This window comes from Falco naumanni, chromosome 8 (assembly GCF_017639655.2).
Source record: "Falco naumanni isolate bFalNau1 chromosome 8, bFalNau1.pat, whole genome shotgun sequence".
In the NCBI taxonomy this organism is placed as follows: Eukaryota; Metazoa; Chordata; class Aves; order Falconiformes; family Falconidae; genus Falco; species Falco naumanni.
The window spans coordinates 43,657,727-43,677,486 of NC_054061.1; the positions used below are offsets into that span (position 1 = coordinate 43,657,727).

The following is a 19,760-nucleotide window of genomic DNA, read 5'->3' on the forward strand; positions in this document are numbered from 1 at the left end:
TTTTGATGCCACTGTATGGATGTGAATAGTTATCAGTTTGGTATGCTTCTGGTGTATGAACCTCACATAGCTGACAGTTCAACCTGAATCCTTTCTGTCAGGTTCCAGCTATCTCCTGACACACTTTTCTAAAAAAGCGGGGAATGGACACTTCGAACCAAGGCAAATAGCTGAACTATAAAATGAATGGATTTAAATAGTCTAACAAGAGTATCTGGAAGAGCTGTGTTACTCAGTTATAGTCACAGGTTTTAAGCTTTGAAAATTGTGTTGTATTGTCTTAGGCGGCCAAATTCCATCGAACAACAGCATACTCTTTCCCTTCCTTATCAATATAATTCATAGATTTGTTATTGAATAACTGATGACCGAACAACTGTACTGTTTTTGAGAAATGACATGATACTACTACAAGTTGCTATAGCAATATCAGCTCCACACACTATGAAACCAGCTTTTTTAGACTACCACCATGGAAATACATCCAAAATTTGTATCTGAACTTTCAGTCATCTGAAAATCAAGGTGTTAGTAACTTCTCTTTGCATGTTGGCGCCAAAGTATTCTTTTTTCCTTAAACCAGACTGTGAGTACAAAGTGCTAGGAATCTCATTTGTGTCCACTAGAATATAGGACTGATTTGGAAGGGTTATGTTTTCTTCGCAGCGCTGGTGGCTTTCCTCATGTTTTGCAAGCTTCCTAACTTGTTTTCTGTTAGTGAGGAATATCCTTTATATCAGGTTTTTAGTGGAAATATTGCAGGAGTTAGGTAACATCCAAAAGTGCAGGTTGGTTTTAGCATCCAGATTGTCTGACATGAACATTGAGCATTTTCAGGTTCAGTGTGTTCATGCCAAAAAAACCCAGACAGACTGCAAGAGCGCCTCTCACCATTTTAGGCAATTCTCTGGTTTGAATTCTGTGTTCAGAATATTCTGCATGCATAGTTGTAGTAATTTTGCTCCCTGTTAGCCCTCTGGAAAATCTGCACAACTAAGCATCTTCTCAATATGGGAGCTGGATACAGGTGCCTTCAGAGGGGGACTTTGAAAGGGTTCCCAACTGGCTTAAGTGGGCACTAAATCAGGCTCTTTGTGTACTTCACTGTGCAGTGACTCTCTGGATACATTTGACAGAAAGTATGAAGACTGTCCCTGCCTTGAAGCAGATGTTTTACAATAAGTAACTGCTTACACACAGGAATACTGTGGAAGCAGCATGGATGTCTTAAAAGAAGCTTGCTTGTACATACTCCTTTCTTCAGGGACAAGAGGACAAAGAAACTTCAGGGAAGTAATTAGAACTTCAGAAGAGTAATTAGTGACTCCTTCGCTGAGGAGGAGTCAGAACACTGCACGAGGAAAAATGAGAGAAACATGTAAAAACAGGCATAGGGTAACAAGCTGGAAAGCCAAAGTTGGGAAGAGAGCCTTGGAAAAAGATTTGAAGGGGAGGGGTATAATCTTTGGGGTGGAAATGGTTCCATATAGGCCAGAAAGGAAGAAGAGATGCTGTAGGAGAACATAGGATATGGGGCATAGTAGATGATTTGAGACAAAGTTTATATATAGTAAACACTAGAAGATCAGAGAGCATGGGGCAGGTAGAAGATGCATGGATGTTGAAAATGCAAGTGGAGCATACTGGAAAGCTGAGAGATAGGTAGGTACTTCTTGGATGGGGACAAGAACAGCGTAAATACAATGGGGTTCAATTAAAGGTTTAGAAGGGTTTTGTGAATCTGAAATAGTAGGATTTCAAGAAGGAAATTGGATGGGGAAGGAAGAAATGAGAGATGTACTCTGGTTTTATTCAGTCTGGGGCTTCACCTGAGAAGACATTTGCTATGTGCTTGGTGGAGAGGAGTTACGAGATCACTGCAAGGTGGCCCAATGAAAATGTTAGTAATTTCATAAAAAGTTTATTTCTTCTTTGTACAGCTTATACACAATACAAGAGAACTCAGTTGTCCTCACAGAAGTAAACAGACATTTCTTTCTTTTACAGGCTGCCAAAATGGCAAACTATTGCAAGTGTCAAAAACTGAGTGACCTTCTGTTCCTTACATTTGCCATTGTCTTCATTGTCACTAGGCTTGGCATATATCCCCTATGGTGAGTAAGCGTATCATTTTCCTCATACACTAAGCATCAAATAAGCTTGGAAATAACTCTGTTGTAATTGAACATGATTCATTGACATTACTCTGTTTCCCAAAGCACCAAGGAGCGTTTCAGACGTAACTAGGTGCTGAAATAGCCTATTTGCTAGAGTGCTGTTGTGTTTACCGTGTGCTGGACAAGAAATGTATGTGGCTTCTCCTGGTTTTAAGGTAGAAGTGGGTTGGAGACCACATAGCTTCAGGTTAGTAGTTGGATGCCTGTGTTGGCAAGAAGTTAGAGGAGAAATAAAATATTGGTCACTGAAGACACTGATCAGAGGCTGAGGTTGAAGCCAGGATCTTCTCATTAGCTTTCAGTGCACACTTTATGAACACGTTCAGCTTAAAGAAAAATGGTGAAATAAGGAAAATCTGGCCTACTGAAATCAGTATAAGGATGTTATTGCCATGCAGATTTCAATAATGAAGGCTACTCCTTTTCCACCCCTCCTTTGAACTGGGGGTCCTGGGGAAGCTGTGCAATACATACATCTATAAGGTGTCACCATGATCTCACCTCTTCCCAGACAAAGACAGCTGCTTGAAGGTGTACATACTCTTTCTTCTAGGTACACAGACATGCATGCACACAAACAGAACATAGATGTTCAGCTCTTTAGCTAGGGTCATAAATATCCAGAAGCAGCTGTCTAGTTAGGAGACACACCGATGCACTTCAGTGTAGAAACCCATTCAAGTTTTTCTGTAAATTGTGCCCTATATATGAGAAGGGCTGGGAGAAGGCGTTGCCCTCACTCTCTTTTTTTGTTGGTTTTTTTTATTATTATGGATCCTTCATTTCTCTTGTATGAACAGAACTAACCCAAATTGTGTCTGTGTCCCTGTGAGAGCAAGAGGGGCCTGTCATTGCATCATAAGATAACAGTGACAGTTTGGGTTTGGGGAAGCACCAAGAATGCCATAAATACTACCCTTTGCAGTAGTGTTATTTAGAGAGATTACCTTCAAGCTCCTTATGTAAGCATGCAGAGGATTTACAGATGTCAATATCAACCTCTCTGCCACAGTTTCCTTTCAAATCCTCTATAATGATATCTCTTTGGGGTTTTGTTAATGTAAACAGGATAAGACCAAGATGCCCTCAGGGAGCTGTGTCATCAGTTCTGCTTAGGAGTACAATGTAGAATTCTCATTTAGCATTTAATGACTCCAAAGATAATGTGATAATGCCTGGTCCTTATTGCACCATGAGTTGGCGAAGGACCATGACAAAAGGAGAAAATGGATAGACACACAAACTATGTATTTAAAAACGCTTGTTATTTTTTCCAAGGATTATTTGTTTCTTAAACAGCTTTGCTTCCCTTTCCTCAGTCCTTCCTTGAAGCTAACTTGCTCGTTCACTGAATTTCTGTAAATGAAGCAAGCTAGTTTTTTTACGTGCATGATCTCAGATAGGAAAAATGGTGGCACTCCATCTGGCACTATCAGAGAGATAAATAGCTACTGGAGAGAGCCCAGCAAAGGGTCACTGAGATTGATTAAGGGACTGGAATTCTTCTCACATAAGGAGAGGCTGAGGCAGGTGGGACTGTTTAGCATAGAGAATAGAAAGCTCACGATGGATATTATAAATATATATAAATATATGAAGGGAAAGTGTAAAGAAACCTGAGCAAGGCTCTTTTCAGTGGTGCCCAAGGCCAGGACCAGAGGCAATGAGCATGAACTGAAACACAGGAGGTTCCATATGGACATCAGGGAACACTTTTTCACTGTGAGGGTGACTGAGCACTGGCACTTAGTTGCTCAGAGAGGTTGTGGAGTCTCCATACCTGAAGATACTCGAAAGCCATCTAGACGTGATCCTGCGCAGCCTGCCACAGGTGACCCAAGTTGAGCAGGGTGGTTGGACAGGGTGACCTCTAGAGGTCCCTTCCAACCTCGGCCGTTCTGTGATTCTGTGTGCTGCTTTATGTGTTTAGCTGTGACTCCAGCATTTCAAGCTCACTCCATATTATTTGAAATGGCAAAGAAGGTACTGCTGACTTGAAATTTTTTGTTATTCAAAGAGATAATTTACCAGATCACTGCTGTGCTTGCTTTGCTGAATAGTCAACAAAGAGCAATCTTGTCCAGAGCGCATGATTTTGAAGGAGGTCATTAGTGTTCACACATTTAACTAGAAGCAGCTGCCCAATATGCTTTTTCTCTTGAGATGTCTGAAAATCAGCAAGATTTTCCCATCCTTTACGTCCTTACTATGGTAGTCAAGTTTTGGAAAGTCCACACTTTCAGCCTGAAGTGTTTGAAATAACACTGCGTGTTTATAACTGGAACTGAAGCTCAGAAACTGGAGGTTCAGATTTCTGTGAAGTGTTGCAGCCAAGTGTCACACTGTGCAGGAAGCCCTTGCTAGGACTAGGCAAATTATAAACTAAAGATTGACATGGCTAGTGGGAATCAGGCATCATAGACCTGAAGTCTGTAAGTGTCCCTAATACACACCTTAAGATGTCTGGGAAGTGCTGGGAGAGATTGCCAGCACAGTGATAAGTTATCTAGCAAGTGTCAGACCCTGAGCCCTGCTTTACAGCTGTGGCATTTTGTGCTGGTGTTTGGGATGTGCCCATCCATTCACATATACGTTAGGTGACAGCCACTTTAGATTGAACCTTGTCCGAGTCCTGCTCTGTAGAGTAGTACTGGCCCAGTGTGCTGAAAGAAAGGTAAAAATCAAAGCAAGTAGATCTGGAGAAGAGGGAAAGGAAAGAGGGCTGCACAGTAGCTTCTGTTGTCGGTGTCTGCTCCCTTGATGCTGAATATTGAGCTAATGAGGGCACCAGGTTACAGCTGTGGGTGACGTTTATGGCTGGGATGGAAAAAGATCAGCGCAGACTTGTGAAGGCAGAGGGATTGTATATTACAGGAATGCAGCAGCCAACATGGTGCTGTGTGCTCTCTGTGTCACAGATGGAGTGGTTACACTGGTGATCTCTCTGCCTCTCCTCTCCCTTAATCAACAAAAGAACACATTTATTTGCATATGCAAATGGTTCAGTGTGGTGTATATGATCTTTGATTTTTAAGACCATCTTATTTCCAGACCAAAGCCTTGGTTTATATACTCCTAATGGTTACCCTTACATACACCTATAACCACAGAGTCCAGAGGCAGTTTCAGGTCTCAGCTGTACTGTGGGCATTGCACGTGGGAGTCAGGGTTAGCAGGAATTAAGTGTGGGACATACGAGCTTGTTTCTCCCAAATCCTTTTTCTCTATGAAACAGCAATTCCAGATCTTCACCCCCATTAGTTTGCATGTCAGCAAAGATGAGTCACTGGAGTGGCAGCAGGCCAGGAAGCAGTTTTGCTCTCCTTTGCTGAATATTCAAAATAGCAAAATTTGATGCCTGATTAATATTACATAAATATGCAAATTTTTCTAGCGTAAAAGCTGAGAGGTATAAAATTGGTGTGCATGTAATGTAAAAGGAAGACTGTAATTTATAAGAAAACTTCCCCCACACAGTAAGGCAAATATACAAGACAGGCTTCCAGAGACATCGCTTATGAAACACTGGCATACTGTTGTGCTTGGCTTTGCACAAATGCCATTTAATTTTGCATAAAGGTGCTAATAAAGAATTCAGAATACATCAAATGCTGTTGTTTGAAGGTTGTTTAGCAGTGGGCCTAAGACAAAAGAAAATGGCAATTAGGTATATATTTAGCAATCTTTCGGCAGGCATCTGGAGTTCATTTCAGCAATAATTCAAAAACCCCAGGACACTTTCTCCCTCCTGCTGCTAAGTGAATGTAGGAGTAAAGCTGCTATTTTCACTGACAAGACATTTTGTTTGTGAAATTCTCCCACTTGCGCATAATCACTGTTCTAGCAAATTACAACATAAAGCACAACTCTCCATGAGTCAGGGGGAACATGATGCCTTCTCAGGTGATACAGGATTGTAGGGAGAATGAAAGCAATCTCAGACCAAAGAATTGATATAAATTATGTGAGCCCTTGGCTAGTCTAATCAGGCTGGGGAAAGCAGTTATCTCAAGCCTTTCTTCATTTCAGTAAGCCTTGCGATTCCTCTTCCTTGGGGCTGAAATGCTGTTTTTTGCATGGACACAGTCTTACCACTGTTGATAAAGGAATGGTTTGCTTTTGCTGTTTTGTTTTTCTTGCAATATCCAGAAAGAGAAACACCATGGGGTCATAATATTTATTAATAATGTTTTGAGGTGTGTGGAGGACAAGCAGGCATCTTCCGTTCCAGGAGACATGAGTGAGGAAGGTGATGCACTGCATTTTCCAGTCTTTGCTCATTGCTAGCTGTAGAGTTCATGTTGTGAGAACCATGAAATTCCTCAAGTCTGGGCTGTACAGGAGACCCAAGGATACTCACTTACTTTGCTTATTCTTCTGAAGTACACACTTTTTTGACAGGGCAGTTTGAATAAATCTAACACTGTGAAGTTTGGTGTCTGAAGCTGGTTTCACAGAATGACCATAAACTAAGGGTATTTCAGAAGCTTCAGTGGAAGAAAGGTGGTTGGGATCAAAGGAGATAAAAGGTTACTAAACTTGTTCATCATTTTAGAAAATAGCTTCAGGTAACTGCAGGTAAAGGTGTAACTTCTGGTTGTGAACAAAGAAGGCTCCCAGAACAGCTAGGCTGATGTTTACTAGGTGAAGGCACCGAGCTGGGTAAATTCGGGTTCTTTCAAGTTGCTCTGACTGGTACTGCAGTTGTTTTTCACTACTTTTGATTATTTTTTATAATCAGTTATATTGTACATGAGAGGTAGAACACAGTGGGTTTCAAGGAAGCGTTGCTGACAAGTATTGCTGTCAAAAGGCAAGGAAGCAGGGAAACAGCATTGGCATTCGTGCAGCCTGTGAGGTCTCAACATGCTCATATTGCATATATGCACTGACAAATGTAAAACAGTGGGTTAACAGTACAAATATAAACGAAAGCCTGACTTAAGCTGATTATAAAGAACACAGGTCATGTTTTGCATGTGCTGTCCCCAAAAATCTCATTTAGGCAAATTTGTTATAATTCAACCAGTGTATATGTCTTCCTGTCCTTGATCTCTTCAGACACTGTCAGTACCTGGATTACTGCACCACTATCTGTGAGGACAGACAGTCAACCACTTTGGTTAGTTGGTATGGTCTTGTTTAATGTTGGTAGGTATATCTTAACTGGATCTTCCATTTGTAAGTCTAGAAAATTTCTGTCAAAAAAAAAAAAGCTGGTAAAAATAATTCTTACTGTTACAACTCAAAGCTGTCTCAGGTACATGTCTCCTCACCACCTGCAATGTATGGTGCTAAATGGGATTTTTATGCCAACAAATTGTATATAAGCAGAGGTCTTCCAGTTCTTAGAAGAATAACTTTGTTCCTTGTTATCCTTTCGTTTTCAAAGCTCATGAGAGTACACACGGTTTGGCTCGTGGCTGATTTTCAATTGCTCTTTTATGGTAGTGAATATCTATCTGCATGAACCAGACAAGCATGGCATGACCCTTGCTGAGTTAAGGTTAACTTATGTTCATAATGGTGTACTGTAATAAACCCTAGTTACTTATTGCCAGTCTTTCTCTCATCTCTGTATGACTAGCTGAAGAGCTCTTCCAAGTTTCATCACTGGTTGAACAACAGTGTGGGATATAGCCATGCCATTAATGCATACGCTGGGTCTCCAAATGGTGATCCAGTACTGCCAGTTTGCACTGTTCTCTCTCCTTTCTTTTATCCTGGAATCAGCTTCAATCTGAGCAAAATTGCAGCTTTATTCATGAATAGGGCAGCAGAAAGCCTGCATGACTAGCTCTGAGCAAAATTGCAGCTTTATTCATGAATAGGGCAGCAGAAAGCCTGCATGACTAGCAGCTGCTGCAAAGATTTGCTGAACCGCTCTCTTTCCTAGCTTTGTTCTTTTTCTATCTGCTACTGACTGGTTTTGTGCATTTCTTAACATGCAGGGAAGCTGAGTTGTCATCTTTCATACCGGTTTTCTTGGCACATTTTCTCCTGTTTGGCCCTTGGAGCATGTGTGTTGTGGGAAGGCAGCATGTGAACCCTAACAGAGTCACCCTGCTTTATTCCTCTGAACATATTGTAAAACAGACAACTCAAACCTACCCTAACAAAGGATCCTGCTTTGTCAAAGCAATATATAGGCACTAGTTAAAGCAAGAATCCTGGTCAGTTACTTGGTACGGTAAGAATTTAGGTAGTCAGATAAATCCCAACTGCCTAAACCTTGTCTGGACTCTGAATGAACATAGTGTTTTGTGATGGTTTCAGTTGCTGACCCTGAAGTTCCTGAAGTTAGTGAAAACCTTTCTAGCCTGGCCAGTACTATGTATAGAGCTGGACAAACATCTCTAATTGTTCTACAGTAAAATAACTTTTTTGTTAGGAAAATAGATCTCTTCTGACACTGTTTCAAGCTCATTTTGCTCAGAGAATTGTCTAAACCAGAGCACAGTCTAAGTTGTTTGTGACTGGCAGATACTGAAGGAATAAATTATGATTCTGATACTTCTTGATTCCTTATGTTATTCATGATGTCACTGAGTGGATGCTGTACAGCTAACAAAAATTACCTAATGTGCTTATATTTCAGGCTGTTTGTAGTTTCAGCAGGCAACTTATAAGCCGTCAATTTATCAAGAGCATTTAATAAAAAGTTTTTGGCAAGGTGACTACAGTATATTTGAAGACCTCATAGACTCCTATTTGTGGATTTAAAAGAAAGTTTAATTAACTAAGTCTCCATAAATTTGCTCACAACTCTTGTCTTAGCTCTTTAATAGAGCGTATATAATGTTGTCATCCCATCTGCTTTTGACAAAACATTATCTGATGTTGTCCTTTCTAATGCCTGGTTATTTTATTTCCTCAAATCGTTTACAGTGCTTGTGAACTCAGGCCTCTGAGTACTGCATGAAGCAAAGCTGAAGTCTTTGGAGTGCCGAGTTAATACCTATCCAGCTATTTACAGGGAAGCTATAAGAAATGGAAAGGTTACAGGTGTCATTCACTGTTGTGGGTTTGCAGTGTAAATAACAAAAAGTGGCATTTACTCAGTGTTTCTGTTTTCAAGACTTTCTTGTGATCATAACAGGAAAAAAATTATATGAAAAAGGATTTCATCAGACTTCCAAAGCTGATTCTTATTCTCATTTTTAGTTCCTACCGACTGTATCCCCTGTGTCTGTGATAATGCTTTCTGTTGTCAAGGATTGTTCAGTCAGTGTTCTCACATTGTTGTTTATGAAATATGTCCTTTCTAAAACCTGTGCTTTGATTAGAAACAGGACAGAAACCTGTGCTGTGGCATTTCTTTTGCTCAGAATTGAAAAAATTATCTAAAACGATCAAAAAAACCTGATGGATGTAAATGTTTCAGGGGAAGGGAAGCAGCATCGGTGTTTTTGTTGTGGTCAAACATTGTCAGCCACTTCTAGATCAGCTTAGCAAGGCATGGTGGCTGGAGGATGTGGGTGACCTGGGGAGGCTGAACTGAGGGTTGCTTCCACCGTTAGTCACCTTCCCATATAAGTTGCTTTGTAGTCAGCTGAAGTTCTGCACATCTCCTCTGAAGCCTGCACCACTTGAAGGAAGGAAAAAGGGAAGGGAAAAGGCTGACAATGGGGATTTGCAGTTTTACTGGGTTATTTCCTAAAAGAGAGAGGTGTGAGGAAAATTTGCCCCAAAGTACATCTTTGAAGCATTGCCTGCTCTGTGGAGGGGAGAGCTGTGTTGGTATGGTAGTACTACAGAGCCCATACGAATGCTGACAATCTAGGTAGCTGTAGATAGTTTGAGGATGTGCAAACGTTCTGCCTCTTCTCAGCCCCTTTTCTCTTAGAGGCTGTATCTGTAGCACCAGGATTTGCTGTTAGTGACGTGTATTGTCTGTGGCTACAGAGTCATTATAAAAGCAGAACAATGCTAGTGGTTCACCGCGAGCTGTTGATGTACGTGGGACATAAAAATCATAGCTGTACAAGAGCATGGGAGTGCGATAGATAGCTTCCAGCTTGAAATAGTAAATGGCTTTTGAACTCTGTGATCAACAGCCATAATGCAGCTAGGGTCTCATTAGTGCTCAGCTAGGAGGAGGTCATTGTGGCTGAACACCGGGAGAAACCCAGCACCCATGCAAGTGAGCACATTCTGTTGGTTTCATCAATGTTGCATCATGGCTGAGTTTGACTTATAATAGCTATGAAAGTAGAGATAATTATTAAGAAATTTGGATTAAACTGAAAACTGTTTAAGGCTGATTTCCCAGACTTTGGCATGAAGGGAATTCTTACGATGTTTGTGGGGGCAGAGCTGCTTGTGCTTGTGGGGGCAAAATGGTGCTGTTTTTTTGCCCTCTCCATACATATCTTTTGGCATTTCTTCCACAACTGGACCATAATACTTCAGTCATTTGTTTGAAAGATGAGTCCTTGGCAGACACTGTGCCACCACACTTTCTTAAGCTGTGAGAGTTTTATGGATTTTAAAATTATTCCATTAGTCTAGGGACAAGTTCCCAGGACTAGACCCATGAATATGAAGTGTGGTACCCCTACTATTGATGGTATGTAGGCCACCTGAAAGACATTGAGTACCTGGCAGAGAACTGGCTGCAGCTGTTCTGTGATGTTTTGTTGGCTTTTGAGCTAATTCTGTTTAGTTCCTGTGATTACAGAAAGTTTGGGTAATCTTTTCCTCCCGAAATGTCTGCCATGGCATATAGCTAAACACAAGGCAGTCAGTGTGTGCTCCAAAAGCAAGAGGAAGAAATATTCCTTGAGCAGAGCACTGCACTTACTTTTAGTCAGCAAAAAAAGGCATGGGGAAGGCTTTTTTGTTCTCTGATACCCTGTTTTGCAAAGATTGGAAACTGGCCTCCTGTCGTTTACAACAATTGCTTTTGCTATTTGGAGAATAACATGAACTCCAGGCAAATGGATGTTGATATGTATTCTCTCTTGCTCATATGAAAGTTTTATGTGTGCCTGGAGTTTTTCAGATTTGCAACTGTCATTCTTAGCATAACGTAGTTTCTCTGTGCCTGTGTGTTATGATTACAGACCTTTACACAAGGATTTTGCCAGAACACGTTATTGATGCAACATTTTGCTAAGTATAATTACATTCGGCTAGGAAATTTGAATTCTCTCCATATCCTAATGTCTATTGCAAGACTCTCCTGAGATTTGAACTTGGGTTGTGAAGGTGTCTCTGACCTTGCATTCTTGGGTTTTTTCTATCCACAAGAGTGGAAATACTATAATTCATACCAGTGGCTGAAAAATCATTTAATGGGCAGTAACTATTGATGAGAAGGAATTGAGTGAAGAGAAAAGCACAGCTGAACCCAGTAAAGCTTGATTAGAATTGTCTCTTTTACAGTACCTCAAACATGAATAATTTCCTGCCTGTTCTATCATTTTAGTTAATTGGAAATCCTATCGATCTACGCAGGACTTAAAATAACACAGTCTCAGTGGCAGGGCTGTGATTTCTGCGAAGAGGTATTGTTCTCAATTAGTATTAGGACAGAAGTCACCCATCTCTACACCAGCTGAGCTTGTATTAGCACCATGTTAGGAAGTACTCTGATGTGGGTCTGGTATGGTTGAGCAGAACTCCATGTGATGCTGAGCTCACTGATAAAACTGAAGTGTGTGGATTTAATGTTTCTCTGAATACTGGCTCAAGAGTTTGTATCCCTTCTGTTGCTGCATTTTATGGAGATCTTTCATCAACTTACTGTCTAAAAGAAGAGAGTAATGAGCATCACCAACCAAAAAATCTGAGGAACCAGTCTGAGATTGTTGAAAGATCATCTCTCTCCCCATTGTCCATCCATCCCTGTTTCATTGGTGCTGTGTGGGCAGCTGGTTCATCTGACTCTTCTCCATTCACAGTGGACCTCTGCTGCTCCTCTCATAGTTGCCAGGCACAAATGAGTAACATAAATCCTACTCTGGGGGACCAAAAACCCAAGAGACAGCAGGATCTGAAAAGGGAAACCAGCTTGTTCTTCCACTCAGCAAGAACCAAGAAGCATCTGTTCAATGCAGAACAGTGATGTAGACACAGCAGCTGGCTGAGCTGAAACTCAGAAGAGGAAGAAGTTGGCAGTACAGCCTTTTATGTACTGGATTTGCTATAATTATTTAGCTGTGCTGCAGCTTGAGGGCTCCAGGACATGCAAGTGCTATAAATCAAAGTGTCTTCAGTTTAATGACTAATTTGCATGTAATTTCATACCCTTCTCAGGGAAAAAGTTGGGTAACTCATCTGAAGTCTCTCATGCAGAAACATCTGTGTGTCAGGTCACCTGTTGTGTAAAGTTAGTTTAGCATTGTCATTATAAGTAACTAGGATAGCCTGGGATGTGAAGTCCTATTAGATTTCAATCAAGTTCTTAATCCTAGAGATAAATACTGACTACTGATGGAACGGAGCTGGTGTTGTCCTATGGCTCATCAACAAGTGGACATATGTGTGCTTTCACACTCCACTGCTTCTTCATTTTTCTGTGAATCTTGGTGATATTTTTTTCTACCTTTCAGTTTTATGGCATCTTTTAAGCAAGTAGTCCATGGTGTTTTATAAACAAGTAATGGATTAATTCTCCCAGCATCTTTACATGCAGACAAGATATACCAATACCTTGTGCCTATCCTTAACAAAAAGTAAACTATGTAAAGAAATTTGAATTTTTTTTGTATCACATAATAAGTTAATAGAACGGCTATATCCAGAATTTAGAATTCCTGACTCTTTGTTCTCTGCTCTTGGTCACTTTTTATCATGTATAATGGAGAATAAACTACTATATTTTGGGGCAGAAGTAAGTGCAATTGTTTATTTTTTAAAAGAAAATTTTTAAAAAGCAGAGACTTTGAAGCATCACCAGCAATAGCATTGTCAGATTACTTGCACTAAATAGGATCTGAATTTCATTAATACCCACCTAGATGTAATTATCTATTTGCTCTGTAATTATGGGTATGTCCAGTGCAGCTGGTTATGGTGCAAAATAGAATACTGTTGTCTGATATACACTTGGCAAAGGAGATAGACATTTATTCTGAATTATTTAGATAAGTTGGTATCATTTTTTTCTGTCCTTCGTTATATTTTGAGACTTCTAGCTATTGTACTGTGATAACATGCCCTTCATTCAGCATGTTGCACACACAGTATGTTGGTCACTGGACAGTGCTGCAGAAGTTAAGGCAACTTGCAGTACCAGTCATTCCAGCTGCACAGTTTCTGCTCCCATTGGATGTGATAATAGCACCCATTACCCTGCTATGCTTCATTCTGCAGCGTTTATCATAAATTTCCTGTCTGTCTGGAAGAATGCCTACTCTTTCCACATGGCCTTCTTTCTCACCTCTTTTCATTCCTCTTGGGATCGTTTCAGAAGCAAGCACAGTACATTTTTGCCAATTCTCAGTCAAATATAAATAAGCATTTTACTCTTCTATCCATCCATCCCTCTATCTCTCTTCCTTCATCTCCCTTTTCTCCTTCCATTCCCGGTGCAAGACAAGTGATCAGCTTGCCAAGAATTAGTAACTGTTCCCCAAGAGCCTGGCCTTGTGCCCACTAAGCTGAGGGGAGTGTAATCTCATCTGAGTCAGTGTATGGGCCTGTTGCCCATAGCCTCTCAAGTGCTGCTTTGCTGGCTAGGTAAAGAGTTAGACAGTAGAGTAAAACCCCGTGTTACCATTGATGTGATGCAGCTGATTCTTTAGTAGTTGTTGAAAATGTGTTAATTTTATTCTGAATGTTCAATTAGAGTGGTAGTACAGCAAGTACAGCATTACCTCTCCCAGTGGCTGAGATATTGTGGCAGCATTCCTGAAAACCTAGCACAGATCTCTGTAAGAGTAGACTGGATGTCAAGTGGTGAATTTGTTTTCGTTTGCCTTCTTTAGCCACACTACTTAATTCAAGATCTTAAACTGAGAGCTGTACACAGCCAGGTGCACAGCCCCGCTTGGGATGCATTTAACAAGGGAAAAATACCTTTCTTGAGATTGTGTGGCTTTGTCCAGCTATCAAAATCTTTCAGAAAAATTGCTAACTTATTTTCAGAAGCGGAAGTGAACGTTTTGTTCCAAATTGCAGAGAGACCTGAGAAATGCTGACCAACGTTTTCTGAGAGGTAGAGCACTTGCAGCTTAAAGTAATTTCTCCCTGTGAGAACAAGTCCAGATGTTTCAAGTCAGATAGCCAAGAATCATATTTCCCACCATTCATCATGAAAAGATGGGATTTAACCACTGGGAGAGCTTTGAAAAATTCCAGCAAGCATGTCTGCACATTTAAGTGCCTGAATGCCTTTTTGAGTATTTGAACCTAAGATTTATTTGCACATATATCCTATAGGCACTTTCTCCTTTGTGTAATCCATTCTCATGCTGTTTTTTCCAATCCCTGTTATGTGTGTAGTTGGTTAAAAAGCTTCCATTGAATCCTTTCAGCTGTGGAATTGGTGGAAAGTTGTCTAACCTCTCTTCTTTCCCTCCCTTCCTCGGTCTCTGCAAGTAGAATTTCTCTGTATTCTGCCCACTGACCTTAGGATTTTTCCCCCATTTCAGACTTTTGACTTGAAATAATATGATTTATTCTGAGAGAGAAAGTTTATTTTCTTTCCTTCATTTTTTCTATGTTTTTTCTATATTTTTCATTCAGCATCTGCTCAGCCCTGTGTGCTTAGACAGCCTTAGCTCCATCTGCACACCTAGTCTGCACGTCAGGTCACTGACCCCTCCTAGCATTGCTGAGCAATTAGTGAGACCCTTTACGCAGCTGTAATGGAGAGTTCCAGTCTTGTCCTTAGTTTGCCAGAACGAGCAGGTTAGGAAGAGGTCTGCTTTTTCAATGAAGACCTACTTCCCATATCTAATACAGAGTAGATGACTCATTTGCATGGTGAAACTGCTTTTGGAACCAGAAACACTCTTTTTGTTGTTGTTGTTCTTGATGTCTTCCTGATATTTTGAACTTCTGCAAGAACAGACCATCTGCATCTTTAATGCTGCTTTTTTGACTTGACTGCTATGGAAGTCCCCAGGATTAAATTTGGTCCAGTGAATGAACATAGAAACAGAAACCTGTAGAAACTGCTTTTACAATTCTGGAGCATATAAAATTTTAGATGTAAAAAAAACCCCAACAGTTGGATATAAACAATGGTAGCTTTACATACAGGAGTTGTTGATTTCAAGTTTGAATTTCTTATGGTAGTTAGAACTGAAATAAGTACTGGTGAAGTAAAACAGTGCTGACTACAGTTGTGGCTTGATATGTGTGAGAGCATCTCCTTGAATTATAAAGTGGGGTATTGCTGTGCTGTTTACAGCTACCATTGGCAGAACAAATTACACAAAGCTGAGACTGAAGAGTTTTAGCTGACAGAAGCAGTAATATGAGGCGGGGGTTGCAAACGGGGAAATAGTTTCTTTTTCTGATGTTCACTCCATAAACAGAAGACAGCGTAAAAACACAGCTGGATAGTAAGGTAATAGAACATCTTTTTCTCAGTAAATTATGAACCAAGCTTGCAGTTTAGTGTAAGAAGGCAAAAGTAAAAAGGTACAAAATTTATTATGAAATGCCCTACAGTATTAAGGCCGGTATGCTAGAAATCACCAGTTGATTTTTGACGGTTTATACACATACATCATTTACCACTAAATGTTGTATTCTGGCTTTGCTGTCTGTACATAGTTCTTAGTAGTACTACTTGAGCTGATCTTTATGTTGTTGGAAAGGACTGTGGCAAATGTCATTGCTTATTAAGAAGCTGAGCCCAATATCCTTTAAGTTTTCAAGCAGGAGCTGTGCTGCTCTGAAGCCCTTCTGACAGTAGTACCTCAGCTACGGCTCTTCCTTCAGACCAAGCTGGTGCAGCCACCGCGCTGTGCAGGCCTTGGCTTGGTTGAATGTGCCATCTAGTGGCTAGCGGCTGGTAGTTAATTGAAAAAAAGAAAAATAACTTAAAGCCAATGGACTTTTTCATGAATTTTTACACCAGCAGGGAAAACGGATGGAGGTTGACAAATTCTTACGTTGCCTTCTTTTTCTCCCCCTAACAGGCATTCATAAATCATTATTTGTTTCCAAAAGCTCCCTTGTTTCTGCTGGGTTTTGTCCACTCTGTTCTCAGGCTGTTTGCTGAGGTCTAGATTGAAATTATCTGCTGTGGCGGAGTATTTGGGCAGAATAGTTACACAAAGCTTCTGAAGTCATATTCTAACATCACTGTTACCACCTGCATCTGAAGTGTTGAGTCTCAATAACTTGATTCACATGTCTAGAACTGGCATTTCACAGAATCACAGAATGGTTGGGGTTGGAAGGACCTCTAAAGTTCATCTAGTCCAACCCCCCTGCAATGAGCAGGGACACCTTCCACTAGATCAGGTTGCTCAGAGCCCCATCCAGCCTGGCCTTGAGTGTTTCCTGGGATGGGGCATCTGCCACCCCTCTGGGCAACCTGTGCCGGAGTTTCACCACCCTCATTGTAAAAAATTTCTTCCTTATATCTAGTCTGAATCTACCCTCTTTTAGTTTAAAGCCATTACCCCTCATCCTATCAAACAAGTCCTACTAGAAGCTTTGTCCCCATCTTTCTTATAAGCCCCCTGTAAGTATTGAAAGTCTGCAATAAGGTCTCCCACTCCTGGTTGCCCTCAAGTATCCCTCTTGTCCACCTGTCCTTTATGTAACTGCTAAAACTTGCTCTTGCTTGTACATGAGCAGTGTGCAAATTGGATTTTCTGCAAAAAGTGGCCATCAGTACCTTAGTGGTTAGTGCAGGCACCCAGGATGTTCAAGACCCAGAGTTAAGCCCTTCGACTGGTTGATTATTTTGACTTTGGATTCCTGTTGGTGCTGAGGTTTCCACTAATAAAAGTTGGGACACTCAGCCAAAGCCCCCACCCCTCCACCCCTCGCCTTCTTAGAAAACCCTATTAGAGGCTGAATCCTGCCAAAACCCATCAGCTTTGAGACAGGGTTTGGGAGAGAGGCTTCAGATGGGAGTATCGCCCAGCTGTTGGTACAGGTTCTTGTTGTGTCACATGGCAGAAGTAGCAACTCATTGTCACAGCCTTGGAACATGGTGTGAAGAACAGGGAAGAAGTTATGTGAGACAACACCTGCCAGCTTTCTAAAAGAAGAGAAGAAAGGCACACTGAGGATCTTTGTTTTCTATATGTGATATTTGCAAAATGAAGTTAAAGGCTGAAAGTAACATTTTGATGTTGTTTCTGGAGACACCTGTGTGATTCAGTCTGAGTCACTATTACTCTGAGAACCAACTATCCATATGGATCCCATCTAATCAAGTACTTGTCATCTTGATTTAAAAAGGGCCTCTTTTAGATTGTGGCTTAATTAAAATGTTATTATTTTTCTATCCCTTTCTCTTCCAGGATATTAAACACAACATTGTTTGAACTTTATGAAGCTCTGGGCAATTTTCCTGCCTTGTGGGTCTTCAACGTGCTGCTTGTGATTCTTCAATTTCTGCACTGGTTTTGGTCTTACCTAATCATAAAGACAGCCTACAAAGCTATTTCAAAGGGCAAGGTAAGATAGCATGGTTCTGTTTCAAGTTTTGGGTTTTAACTTTTTTCATATCAGTACAGGGTCACTGACTTTTTGATTACTTTTTCTTTCTAATCCATAACACATTGCTGAAGACACACATTGTTTTATGTAAACTTTTCTTTCCTTTCATGGAAACTTTTTTCCACTGCTTCTAACAAATGTCAGATAAGTTAATGTACTCTTTATAGTGATTACATTTATATGTGTTTCCACACTTCTTTTTAATCATCTGGTACACTGAACCGAACTCCATTAGGGAAATTAGATTAAAAAAAAGTAAGCAAACCGCTTTCTTGGGGCTGCCAGTTCTGCTCTTCTTCTTTATAGTAGTTGTTAGCAAAGTGTTCATTTCCCAGCTGGTAGTGGTAGTAATAATAGTATAAATTGAAATTCTGCTGCCTCTGCTGGTGGCAAAGTTACAAATCACAGCCTCTTTTGGGTTTTGGTATTAATGAGGTTTTCCGAGGGGCTATGTACTTTCTTTCTAGGATTCCCACCGCAAGACCATTTGGGATAAAATTTAGTGTCTTGCTGCCATTATTACATTTGACAGGAAGATATAATTCACAGAAATGCTAGCCCCATTGCACTTGCTGCGCAAATACGGCACTTACACTTAAATGGTAGAACTAACACTTACAGCTGATGTAAAGTACAGGCATTTTGCCTTTAAAGAGTATAGCACATGAGTAGATAATTTAGACGTGACCGCCCCCAAAGTGAATGGGATTGTTCTGCAGAAAACTGCTTTCTGTGAATGTACTGGAGAGCTCAGACTTGCTCTGGATGGAGCCCAGAATCTGCCACTCAGTCTGTTTGAAGGACAGTGCATTCACGAACTGTATTTTGCCTGGAAGCTACACTTCAGTCTCCTCTGCTTTTAGTGATTATTAGCCTCAGCAGTCCTGTCTGAATGACACCAGTGACTTCAAAGAGTGCTTCATGCTCTCTCTTATTCTGCTTGTTTATCCTTTCCCTTGTGCTGTGCTGGAAGGCTGGGAAGTGGAACCCCTTGCATGTAAGTTTCTTTAAATGTACTATGCAAAAGATTTATTCTGTGCAATACTAGTGTTTGTCTGGGAGGGGGTAGTTAGTAGTTTCTGCTTGGTATTTTTATCCACTGTTTGTGTTTATACATTTAAATGAAGGCCATCTTTAAAGGCCGTTTTTACTTCTTGCCTATGCATTGCCTAATACCATTCGAAACCACTTTTGTCTGTAGTATCAGGGGTGCTGTTATGTTACAAAGATACAAAGAATCAAAGAGCTCTGAAAAGGAGGAGGACTCCTTAACCTAAGGAACAGCATTCACCCAGTAAATGGGTATGAACTGTCAGGCAAAAGTCAGCTGGCAATTAGCAGCTTAGCTAATCCAACAATTAAGGACAGTCTGTTTCTGAAACAGCTTTCCAGTGACATGGTGGGACAGACCGTTGAACTGCTCAAGTACATTTATGGTTCCTGTGATAGGGACTGAAGTGGACTATACCCATGATTTCCCAGCCCTGTTCTCATCACTTGCCTGAAGTCAGAGACCGGAGTTACCTGGTGCAGTGGGTTATGCTTCTGCCAGTACTGCTGTGTCCTACTGCCAGCCTGTAGCACTATTCCCTGGAGCCATGTGGCCTCTGGAGAATGAATTGAGGTCAGGCGGAGGAAGTTGGATCGAATAATTTGTCTTATCAGGTCAAAGATAAGCACCCTAAAGGAAGGACAGGAAATAAAGTTGTAGTAGGAGGGCAGAGGAACCGGGGCTAGGTTGAACTTGGGAGCTTGGATTATGGGTTGCTTTAGTCTGTGCACAACCATTTGCCTTAAGCACTATGCCCTCATTTAAGCATACTACCTTCAGTGCACCAGTGCAGAGTTCTCACCCTGCCTTTGCACGTGGCATATGTGTGTACAGGCATCTGTGTTTGAAGTGAGTCCAGGCAGGCAAAGGCAGAGAAGTGTGCCAGAGCTGAG

General features: G+C 40.9%; 1 protein-coding gene across 1 annotated transcript in view; it reads left to right on the forward strand.

The window, feature by feature from the left end:
• Positions 1–19,760, forward strand: part of CERS6 (ceramide synthase 6) — a 124,355-nt gene that overhangs the window by 102,851 nt on the left and 1,744 nt on the right. Inside the window, exons 8-10 of the mRNA XM_040605016.1 lie at positions 2,008–2,114; positions 17,618–17,774; positions 18,790–18,813. Of these exons, the coding sequence (XP_040460950.1) occupies positions 2,008–2,114; positions 17,618–17,774; positions 18,790–18,813 (288 nt within the window). The remainder of the gene's footprint in view (positions 1–2,007; positions 2,115–17,617; positions 17,775–18,789; positions 18,814–19,760) is intronic.